The following is a 12,500-nucleotide window of genomic DNA, read 5'->3' as shown; positions in this document are numbered from 1 at the left end:
GAGAGATTTTCTCAGTTTGCAAATTTATAATAGACATCACCGAACCTCAAGGTATATGATCTGCCGCCTGATATTGATGTAAATGTACTTGTATTTTTGGTAATTTAATTATCGATATCACTTAACGTTTGTACACAGCTAACTGCTTTAATCACTGCTATGTGTCTGACGACAAAGAAGAAAGAAACAAACAAAAACAGCCCCGGAATGTACATTTTGATGAAAAAAAGAGAGAGAGATTCACATAAATGTTGTTGTTGTCGTTGGTGGTGGTGGGGGTGGAGGTGGTGGTGGTGGTGGTGATGTTGCTGCTGATATTGTTGTGGTTGCTCCTGCTATGGTCGGATTCTTCATCAACTGACACCACGTTCTAGATACTGCGGATATACTTCAAAAAGTGGATGAGTATTGCTCTCTCTCTCTCTCTCTCTCTCTCTCTCTCTCTCTCTCTCTCTCTCTCTCTCTCTTTGCCTGTTTGTGTGTGTGTGTGTGTGTGTGTGTGTGTGTGTGTGTGTGTGTATGTGTGTGCGTGTGTGTCTGTGTCTGTGTCTGTGTCTCTATGTGTGTCTGTGTTTGTCTGTGTGTTTGTATCTGTGAGAGAGAGACCACACACAATCCTCCTCCTCTCCCCCCCCCCCCCCCCTTTCACGGTGTCGATGACTGTATGCTCACATTCCCCAAAGTCTCCAACGACAACAGCAACAGCAAAAAACATCTTGCCAATAAAACAAAACCACCCCCACCTAAAAAAAAAAAAAAAAAAAAAAAGAAAGAAAGAAAAAAACAAACAAACAAACAAAAAAAACACCCCCTACTCCCCCCCCCCCCCCCCCCAAAAAAAACAAAAAAACAAAACAAAACAAAACAAAAAAACCACTCAGCGACTTCCGCCAGCTGTTTGATTACTAATAGTGGTGTGGTAGTGGTAGCGGTTGTGGTGGTGGGTGATGAGTGGTGGGTTGGTGAATGTGCGGAGGAGGAGGAGGAGGAGGGGGGGGGGACGAAAACGAAAGACGCTGTGATAGCAAGCAGCGGCAAGAGTAGGGGGCAAGGGGGCAAGGAGCAGGGGTAAGGGTAGGGCTTGCAACCTCCCACCCCCTCCTCATTGCTAAGGGAAATGGCAGAGCTTGCATCCCACCCCCACCCCCACCCCCCACCACCACCCAACTGCAAAGAGCAGAGTTTACATCCCCTCACCCCCACGTTGCAAAGGGTAAGGGAAGAGCTTGCATCCCACCCCCCACCCCCAGCACCCCCCACACACCCCACCCAATTGCAAAGAGCGAGGGCAGAGCTTACATCCCCTCACCCCCCACATTGTAAAGGGCAAGGGCACAGCTTGCATCCTCACTCCTCCCCTCCCCCCTAACCCCCATTGCAAAGAGCGAGGGAAGAGCTTGCATCCCCTCCGCCCCCCCCCCCCCCCCCCCGCCCCCCCCCTCCCGACATTGCAAAGGACATGGGCAGAACTTGGAACCCCCCCCCCCCCCCCATTGCAAGGGGCATGAGCAGAACTTGGAACCCCCTCTCCCCCATCCCCCACCCCCATTACAAGGGGCATGAGCAGAACTTGGAACCCCCTCCCCCCCACCTCCCCCATTGCAAAGGGCAAGGGCAGAGCTAGCACCCATGCCAGGGTGACAAGGGCAAGAGCAGTGATAGCATCATCCCCCCCCCTCCCCATTGTAAAGGGCACAGCTAGCACACCTGACCCCCCTCCCCCCACGCCAACCCCCCACCCACATTGAAGCAGAGGGCAAGAGCAGAGCTTGTATCCCCTCCACCACATTACAAAGAGCAAATGGCAGGGCTGAGCTCCCATAGCCAGGACGACAAGGGCAAGGGGAGGGTGCGGGGGGGGAGGAGGGGGGGTAGGAGGGGGGGCAGCAGCAGCCAGGGGGGCAAGCACCACTATCCCAACCCCCCCACCGCCCCCGAACTTCCCGCCGCTCCGCTCCGATCCCCATCACCACTCCTCCTCCTCCCTCTTCCCTCGCACCCCTCCTCCAACTTTCCTGTAAACCCACGATGAAAAAAAAAAAAAGCCCGTTTTAAAAGTCGCGTTCCGAGTCCTCGCTGTTGTAGTAGCGCTCCTCATCGCGGTTAGGCCGCTGGACGAACTCCTGTTTGGTTTCGTAGACTGGGCTGAAGGTGTGAGGGACGTGGGCCGTCATCCCACCGTTCACGAACCCTCCTCCTCCTCCAACTCCTCCTCCCACTCCTCCTCCTCCTCCTCCTCCTCGGCTGCCCCAAGGATCCTGATGGCCTCCTCCTCCTCCTCCTCCTCCTACCACACCCCCGGCCGCCAGAACCCCGTTGAGGTCGCCTTTGCTGGCAGTGATGTCGTGGGCGGCCTCCCCGGTGGAGCCGTAGGTGCCGCCCTGGTAGGACCAGCCGTTCTCGTGGGTCTGCTGCAGGGTCTGCTCGGGTTTCCACTTGTCCTCGGAGGTGGGCGGCTCGGCCCAAGGCTGCTTCTCTCCCGAGGCGAAGATGGCGTAGAAGATGACCCCAGCGAAGTGGATGAGGCTGGCGATGAGGAACACCGTTTGCCACTGGCCCGCCGCCTTTTGACACGAAGAATGAATGAATGAATAAATAACTAGATATATACATAAATAAATGATTAGATAAATATATCGATGAATAAACAACTGAAAAAGTAAATGAAATCATTGAATGTCAATAAATCAGTAAATATTTGTATAAATATAAATACACGAATGAATAAATAAATGAATGAATGGATACATAGATGAATATTTGCATGAATAAATAAATGAATAAACACATACATGAATATACGGTTAAATCGAAAAATAAAACAACATAAACAAACAACAAAATAAAAATACGCGAGGTATACATCGCACACACACACACACACACACACACACACACACACACGCACGCACGCACGCACGCACGCACACACACAACACACACAAACACACCACCACCACCACCCCCCCCACACACACGCACGCCCCTCCCAATACATACACATACACACCTCCCTCCTTCCCCCCCCCCCCGGCCCACACGCACACACTGCAAACACACAACACAAGCACTGACCAGCTCGTGGTGGTTCCGGCTCTCCCTGGTGATGTGGGTGACGACGATGGGACAGAGCATGCCAGACAGGGTGCCCACGCTGTTGGAGAGCCCCATCAGAATGCTGGCATAGCGGGGGGCGATGTCCAGGTGGTTCACGTTAAACCCTGAACACACACACACACACACACACACACACACACACACACACACACACACACACACACAACACACACACACACACACACAAGTGTTTGATTAAAGAATTTCATCTGATGTCATACCAAGATAACGGAACTTTCTTTTATTCCAACGACGGACAGAATACCCCAGCCACCCGTACCTCCTAACCCCCCCCCCCCCCAAATTCCCCCATCCCCCCCCCCCCCCCCCCCCCCCGCCCGGCGAAACCTTCATGTCAGACACCCAAACGCATTTAATCCATGAAACACTTTTCTCTTAGAATCCACGTAGCATGCATGCAGACAGACAGCAGGAGCTATCCATTGCCTGGAGACAAAGTGTCAACGCTGAAAACAAAAAAGCGTCACTGGCTGGAAGACAACAAACAAACAAACAAACAAACTACCAACCAAGCAAGCAAACAAACAAACAAAATAAACGATACTACAGCAGTCATTTGATATCCACACACACACACACACACACACACACACACACACACACACACACACACCAAAACAAAACACAACACAACACAACACAACACCACACCACACAACACAACACACACACACACACACACACACACACACACACACACACACACACACACACACACACACTGTTTTCCTGTCATCTCCAATATTATCAAGACCATCAGTTTTGGAAGCGGACTATATACCCTGGAGAAATAATGCCCTCTGGGTAATCATCATTGTTGCTATCATTATTGTTATTATTATTATTATCATTATTATCATGGTGATGATGATTTGCTGTCACAGAATTTGGGGGAGAGGGGAGGGGGTGGTGGGGTGGGGGTGGGATTTTCCCATGTCGACTTTTTTTTTTCCCTGACAGACACAATAGAGGCTCACAGGTCAAGAGGGATTCCCTCCCTCATCGGACTGGTAAAACCTGGAGGGGCGGAAGAGAGAAAGGAAGGAGAGCCAGAGTGTACCTGTCCATCCCAGTCCGACCTCACACCCTTCAGATGAAGTAGAAGACGGAGGAGGAGGAAGAAAAGGAAGAGGGTATAAGACGGAGGAGAGGAGGAAGAGAAGAAGAAGACGTAGGAGGAGGGGAAAAGGAGGAGGAGGAGGAGGGAAAGAAGAAGAAGGAAGGGGGGTGAGAAGAAGGAGGAGGGGGAAAGAAGAAGAAGGAGGACGGGGGGGGTGAGAAGAAGGAGGAGGGTAAGAAGAAGGAGGAGGGGGAGGAGGAGGGGAAGAAGAAAAAGGAGAAGAAGAAGGAGGAGGAATAAGAAGGAGGAGGCGGACGGGGAAGAGGGGAAGAAGAAGAAGGGGGGGTAAGAAGGAGGAGGAGGAGGAGGAGGAGGATGGTAAGAAGAATGAGGAGGAGGGGAAGAAGAAGAAGGGTGTGAAAAGAAGAAGAAGGAGGAGGAGGAGGGGAAGAAGAAGAAGGATGAGGGGAGGAAGAAAAAGAAGGAGCAGGGAGGAAGAGGAAGTGAAGAAGAAGAAGAAGAAGAAGAAGAAGAAGAAGAAGAAGAAGAAGAAGGAGGAGGAGGAGGAGGAGACATTGTTGACGCTCTTCACACCTAGACAGGGAGCTCGTGGCGTTTGCAGTATATGTATGTACTATGTTTGTACCAATTCATTCATATATTCGCACCCTCTTTTCCGTCCTGCTAGATTGACTTTTCATGTTATGTGTTGTTGTTGTTTTTTTTTGTTTCTTTTCTCAGAAAATGAAAGAAAACCAGAAATGATAAAACTCAAAATATAGCAAGTTAATTAGTATTTCGATTAAAAACAAGTTACCCCCGGCTAGAGATAGAATGTTAGAATTCCGGTAAAAAGAATCTGTTCATAAATGCACAAATGCCAGTGCTCCGGTAAAAAGAAGCTCTCCATGAATGAGAGGGATGACAGTATTCCGATAAGAAGACGCTGTCCCTAAATAGAGATGCCAGTATTCCGGTAACAAGTTCATCATTGCTAAAGATGTGTGTGTGTGTGTGTGTGTGTGTGTGTGTGTGTGTGTGTGTGTGAGAGAGAGAGAGAGAGAGAGAGAGAGAGAGAGAGAATTCCGGTAAAAAGAACTGTTCGTTAATGGAGAAATGCCAGTATTCAGAGAGAGAGGGAGATGAAAGATTTCCGATTAAAAAAAAAGAAAAAGAAAGAAAAGAAACGCTCTCTAGATAGGTAGACAGACAGGTAGAGAAGACGATATTCCGGTAGAAAAGAAGCACTCCCTAGATAGACAGAGAGAGATGACAGTATTTCGGTAAGAAGACCACCAGCGGCTTGCAGGACGACCCATAAATCCATCTGACCAGACATCTTGGTCCCCAGAAACCCATCAGCCTGGTTTCTGCCAGTTCGGCACTGTAAGGGGAGGGAGGGCAGGAGGGGGGGGGGCGGGGGGGGGGGGGGGGGGGGGGGGGAGGGGGGAGGGGAGGGAAAAGAGAGAGAGGAGAAGGGGGAGTGGAATTGAGGGAGTATGGAAGGAGGCGCGGGGGGGGTGGGGGGGGGTGCAATGACCTTCACGTTGTGGTCAGCAAGCGCGATGAAGGACTGCTTGTGTCGCCTTATCTGACAGGGGGCCCTACATGGGGGTTCAAAGAAGAATTCCCCAGTCCATGTCCCACGGCCCTCACCTCGCTACAGTTCTTTTCTTTCTTTTTCTTTTCTTTTTTTTTTTTTTTTTTCTTTCTCCTCAGGCCGCCACGAGATAAAGAGTCCTGGGAGGTGTTTCCTTGATTGAACGCTGTTGTCATTCTGTGTGTGTGTGTGTGTGTGTGTGTGTGTGTGTGTGTGTAGAGGAGGGCACGGCGGGGGGGTGTTTGGGGAATGGGGGGTGCGGAGTAAGAACGGTCATGTTCCTTATGATGCACTGCTTAGCGGATCTCGCTCTCTCCGTCTTGCCCTGTCTCTCTCTCGCTCTCTCTTTCTCTTGGGTCTCTCTCTCTCTCTGCCTCTCTGTCTCACTCTGTGTCTCTCTCTGTCTCATTCTTTCTCTCACTATGTCTGTCTGTCTGTCTGTCTCCCATTAGTCCTTTGTTTGTGTCCGTTTTTGTAATGTAAATTTGTTTTAATTACAAAGAAAAAAAAAGGAAAAAAAAAGACGATACCACCCAGTTCATCATCGCTTCCAATTTGCGCTAGTGTTATCTCAGCCAGTAAGATAAGATAAGATAAGATTAGACGGACACATGAATGTGAAACAACAGATATTTAATGCACGACGAAGAAAGCAGTGTAACCAAAAATAAAAATCTTCGTGCGAGCTAAAAAAAAAAAAAAAAAAAAAAAAGGAGTTAATGCATTGCTGGCAACTTTCCTGGATTCTATTATCAAACCTCGCGAACTTGTCTGAACACAACAAGATAAGAGTGATGATTTTTCCCAAAGGACAGATGGCAAAAAAAATCTGACAAAACAAAATGTAGCTGTTACATTGCTGACGATTGTCTTTTGTTCTATTATCAACCACGCATTTTTTTTTCTGAATACAGTAAGAAGAACAAGAGTGGTGGTTTCCCCCGGCGAGGATAGATGGCCAACATAGAAACAACAGAGTTGGTCTGCAGACAACGACATGTCATCACTATCTTCCTGCGTGCTAACCAAATGTAGTCATTGCAATGCCGACAACTTCATTCTATTATCAACCACACGAGCTTCTGTGCAGACAAAAAGAACAAGACGGGTTGCTTCCCCCTGGGCACAGATTGACAACGATGGGCCGGCAGTAGCCAAGTGGTTAAAGCGTTGTACTTTCAGTCTGAGGTCCCCGGGTTCGAATCTCGAAAACGGCGTCTGGTGGGTAAAGGGTGGTCAACATAATGTGCAGAGCATGCTAGTGCCTGAACCTCCATTAATAAATATTTTGTGTGAATACGCGCGCATGAGATCAAATACGCGCGTTAAATATTCTGTGATCCATGACAGCCTTTGGTGGGTTATAAAAACAAGAGCATACCCATAATGCCAACCCCCGAAAACGGTGTATGACTGCCTACATGGTGGGATGAATAAGACAAAACAGTCATGCACGTAAAATGTCACAAGTCCGTGTGAATGTGCGTGTGTGTGTGTGTGTGTGTGTGTGTGTGTGTGTGTGTGTGTGTGTGTACGTGACTGAAACCTGACTGAATGATATTGGAAATGAATGATGAGCGCCCAAATGGCAGCTGTCGATCGGGTCTGCTCAGTTTGGCCAGCCTGTTGTGCAAATGACTCCGTGTTTGTAACGCACTTAGAGCTTGGTCTCCGACCGTGGACATGGGCTACGTTACGTAAGTATCTATACCATCATCACTGCGAACAGGGAACGGCAGAATGGGTTTTGTTGACAACCACACAAGACGACATCTTCTGATCTTGCTGACTCTTCTCTTTGCTTCACAACCACACTGTCTGTCTTCAGGATGCAGCTTGAAGGAAGGAAAGGAGGCTGAAGTAGCAGGGAGGTGATGGGAGGGGACTTGGGTGGGTGGGTGGGTGGGTGTGTGGGTGTGTGGGCGTGTCCAGTGCCCTCAAAGTTATGAACTGCTGCCAGAATGAAAGACTTCCTGGTGTCACCTTTCTCTGACACCACCACGGAGATCTGGGTCCCTCGGGTTTTCCCCTTATCTGACAGCAGTCCTGCTGGGAGTTTTAAGAGCTTTCCTGCCACATCCCTAACCTTTTTTTTAAATTTTTTTTTACTCTCTCCACGTTTCTAGGAGGCTGAGAGACTCGTGGGATATTCGCTGATTTATTATCTTTGTCACTTGGAAAATATTGATTCTCTCTGTCTGTCTTTCGTTCTCTTCTTTTTGTTCTGTAGGATGTTTTTTGGGTGTGAGTGTGTGTGTGTGTGTGTGTGTGTGTGTGTGTGTGTGTGTGTGTGTGTGTGTGTGTGTGTGTGTGTGTGTGTGTGTGTGTGTGTGTGTGTGTGTGTGTGTGTGTTTGTGTGTGTGCGTATGCGCCATATGTTCTACTTCTTCGTTTTGCCTGTCTTGCCCTCTCCTATTCCTATGTCTCTGCTAGGTATGAGAAATTAGCGACAAAGAATTATCCACAGTCTTCAACACAGTATGATCATCGCTGTATGCTAATCACCGTATGAATCAGTGACAAAGAACTACCCGCAGTCTTCAACGTAAGGCAATTATTTAGTTGTTTTTTTTCTGCTATTCACCAGACCTGGTGCTGCCACACAAGCGAGCAATCGGTCTGAAAACTGAAACTATTTACAGAGTCTAAGACATTATTATCATGGTGCAGAAATTTTGTACCAGAATAAAACTTTCTTCTTTTTTTTCCCCCCAAGACTGACATTTCTGTAGTCCGTATAATTCCGCTTTGCGACAGTTTTGCATATATCTCCCCATAACTTGAAAACGGGGATGTGTGATGTGTATTTGCTTATAAAGGAAACAGGAATTACGTGTATCAAAAACAAAAAAGATGCTTCAATGCATTATGCAGTCTCTAAACATCAGCTCCCTGGGCTTTATGCAGAGGATGGTCGTGAATATGGTTCCCTGCATATCCACGGAATGTATCTTCATTTTCTTTATGTCAGTGTATGATATTCAGTTGTGTCCGACTATAGGCATCAGGACTATTAGAATAGCAGAGGCGACAACTGCTGTTCCGATTATCTGGGCTAGAGTTTGATTCCAGAGGCGAGTGTCTTGCCCATGTTACATCTCCACACTCTCGGCCAAGAGGATTTTAGGACGGTCAGCGGGTGGGATGGTTCCCAAAGGGCCAATTAAACTCACAGCGCTGCAGCACTAAGAGCCAGTGCAATGTTGCCTCCTAGTCTGAGAGTCATAAACCTTCACAAAAAATACAACTAAATTTCCATTACAGTGGATCATACAGCATTCAGTTTGTTGTTGGCACATCTGTAAGCATATATATTTCAGTCTGGTATGAGTCGAGGATCGAAGGCAGAATAATCTGCACTTTTACCCCTATTGCCTGGGTTACTTTCCGATGGACGAAATAAGGAAAAAAGGAATAAAAGAAGAAGAAGGAGAGGGCGAAAAGGCCTAACCTTAAACATGACAATGGCCTAGAACTCCATGCAACTTAGGACAGTCTGTTGTGACACAACGGTTGGGTGCCTGATGCAATGCAATGCAAAGCAATAGGATACGACACTATGCAGAACAATAAAATACAAGGCAACACTCTAACAGGCCGCAGCGGCAAAGCGGTTAGAGTCGCGGACTGACGACTAGGATGACGTCAGTTCGAACCTCATCAGAGGTGTGGTCTTTTTTTTTTTTTTTTTTTTCTTTTCTTTTTTTTCTTTCTTTTTTTTATTGTTTTTTTTTTTCCGGTATGCGGCCAGAGCGAAGCGTGCAATGGGCTCAAACCTAAGACTGGGACCTCACACAGTTGAGGGTCATCTACGTCACTGCTGCGCTTTTGGGAGTGTTGCTCATTTCTTGTTGTTGTTGTTTCTGACCAACACTGCGGGTGTCTGCTTGTGTCTCTCAGCCTGCTTGACACCGTGACAGATTATGAAAGAATAGCCTTGTCAATGATTTCCAAACCTAAATGAACATCCCCCCCCCCACACACACACTCCACCCAAACCCTCACCCCTATAGCAGCAGCATCTTCATCACCCCAATCGTTAGTCATCATCATCATCATCATCATCATATCACAGAGAAACAGAATGCCTCCAAATTCTGGTGCACCAAAAATAAAACCAAACAACAGAACAGACATCAGCCAATAGGAGAGGCCTTCCCGTGCATTGTAGGGAGGGGAGAGAAGCGATGGGGCAGAGCTCTTAAATCTTCTCCCTTTGGAGAGACGAAACAGGCGACGACGACGACGACGACAGCATGTTCAGCACTGCAGTGACTGTTATTTAAGTCCCAAGGAGTGAAAAGAAGAATACAGAAAACTCTTTTTCCCGATCCTAAGAGTGGAGAGCGCAGTGCTTTGCCTGGCCCTTCCCCCGTTGTGGATGAAAGTACCTGTGGTTTCTATTTGTTTCAATGCTTAGTCTGAGTTCAGCAGGATTTCGCTTCTCATCTCTCACTGTTCGCTCGAAATGCAGCCCCTGTTGCGCTACGTATGTCCAACATGATATGTGTGAAAAACACAAGACATGGACAAAGCACGGTTTCACTGGGGAAATCATAGACGACAAACGAACAGCTGACAATCACTGAAAAGCTTCACTCCGCCCCCCTCTCTTTCACACACACTCACACACACACACACACACACACACACACACACACACACACACACACACACACACAGACACACACACATATATATATATATATATATATATATATATATATATATATATATATATACAGCCATCTGGGCTGAGAGAGTGAGAGGGATTTAACTTGGGCAAGACATTCACAAATTCTAGTCCAGACAGACAGGACAGCAGTTGTGTCTGTCTGTCTATCTGTCAATCTTTCTGTCTATGTGTGTACCATCCAAAACTTTTTTTTTCTGCAGCCAACATGTATGAAGCTCACCCCCCCCCCCCCTACTCACCCCCCCCCCCCCCCCGAACACCCCCTCTCTCTCTCTTTCCCATTGGAAAACAAATGACAGAAGAGGACCCCTCCGCCACCCTCCCACCCCCCACCACCCCACCACCTGTACCTCCCCCACCCCCACCCCCACGCCCGCCCGACCCAACCCAACCTCTCCCTCCCTCACCCCGGATCCCAGGCCTTGTTCCACAGTCACAGTAACACGGAACCCATCAATCTTCAGCCGGCCACTCCGGTGCTAGATAGGTTCCATAACCCCCCCCCCCCCCCCCCCCCCTTCTCAGACTTATGATCTGCTGTCAAAGAGACAGGTCCATCTTGCAGTCGTTCTGTCCTCGTTCACAGACAGAAATGGGGCTGGGGACTCCCTATACCCCCCATAAGGAATTTCCTTTTTTTTCTGGTGGTAGCGCTTCGAGAGAGAGGGGAAAAAAGTGTGAGCGTGTACAAAGGTCGTCGAGATCATCTGTATCCCCCACCCCCACACCCTCACTCCAGTTTTTCTTCCACTCTCCACGCTAGCCTTCCAGTCCTTGCACGCTGTCTTCCAGTCGTTCCACACTTTCTTCTTGTACTATCTGTCATGTCCACCCCCACCCCCCATCCCACCCCATCCCGACCCCCCCACACACACACACACACTCGCCCACACCCACACTCTCTCTTTCAGCTATCACGTTGTAAGTACCCACGAGGCATTAGCAGACTGAGTATATCATTCTTATACTGCTCTCTCGATCCTAACGTTCATCCGCAGAGGAACAGCCAATACCTAAGATCATGAAATTTGGAAGCATCAAGATTTTTTTTTTTTTTAATCATTTGAAATTTGAAGATAAAAAGGTTTTCACATTGTGTCAAAAAGACATCGGACTACATGAATGAGCAGTGTGTGTGTGTGTGTGTGTGTGTGTGTGTGTGTGTGTGTGTGTGTGTGTGTGTGTGTGGCTGTGCCTGTGTGTGAGTCTTTGTGTGCTTGTCTGTGTGTGCACACGTGCACTGTGTGTGTGTGTGTGTGTGTGTGTGTGTGTGTGTGTGTGTGTGTGTTTAACTTATCAGTCAAAGAAGGAGAGATAAGAACATAAGAGAACATAAAAGAAACACACACACACACACACACACACACACACACACACACACACACACACACACACACTGTGACACAAAAAGATCTGAATTCAGGAAAAAAACAAAAAAAACGCGTTCAGACAGGCACTCAGACAGCTCAGATAACCGTGCGATTAACAGGGGTGACCTAAAAAAAAATAGAGAGAAAAAAAAGAAAGAAAAATAAATAGAAAAAAAAAGATACCAGAGAAGAAAGTACCAGTCCCATTATGCGTCATTTCGCAAAAATCTCTGGAATGTTTGCGAGCTGAGGGGATCGAATTATACCACTATTAATTTGACACAAGAGGTTTTGTTTTGTTTTTGTTTGTTTTTTTATTTTTTATCTCAATTCAAAGTTTCAGTTTCAGTTTCTTCAAACAAGCGTTACTGCGTCCGGGCAAATCCATAACCATAGCAACATAACCCAACTCGCTTATCAGTCCTTGAGTGCATGCATATAAATATTTTATACATCTATCAGAGTGGATTTCCTATACAGAATTTTGCCAGAGGACAGCACTCTTGTTACCATGGATTTTTTTTTTTTTTTTTGTTTTTTTAGTACGCCAAGCTCATGCTGCATGCATGCGGGACCTCAGTTGATCATCCCATCCGAAAGACTAGACGCTCAGTTAGATTTTCCAGTCAAACTTGA

The 12,500-nt window shown here is 47.6% G+C and overlaps 1 protein-coding gene across 1 annotated transcript in view; it reads right to left on the bottom strand.

The window, feature by feature from the left end:
- Positions 1–2,051: 2,051 nt before the first annotated feature.
- The window catches only part of LOC143286325 (vesicular glutamate transporter 1-like), a 481,896-nt gene continuing 471,447 nt past the window's right edge, over positions 2,052–12,500 (bottom strand). Inside the window, exons 12-14 of the mRNA XM_076593866.1 lie at positions 3,076–3,221; positions 2,292–2,564; positions 2,052–2,204 (exon numbers count right to left, since the gene is read on the bottom strand). Of these exons, the coding sequence (XP_076449981.1) occupies positions 2,052–2,204; positions 2,292–2,564; positions 3,076–3,221 (572 nt within the window). The remainder of the gene's footprint in view (positions 2,205–2,291; positions 2,565–3,075; positions 3,222–12,500) is intronic.

This window comes from Babylonia areolata, chromosome 10 (genome assembly GCF_041734735.1).
Source record: "Babylonia areolata isolate BAREFJ2019XMU chromosome 10, ASM4173473v1, whole genome shotgun sequence".
Classification (NCBI taxonomy): Eukaryota; Metazoa; Mollusca; class Gastropoda; order Neogastropoda; family Buccinidae; genus Babylonia; species Babylonia areolata.
Note: the sequence above shows the minus strand (reverse complement) of the source record. Positions and strands in the feature narration are given on the sequence as shown.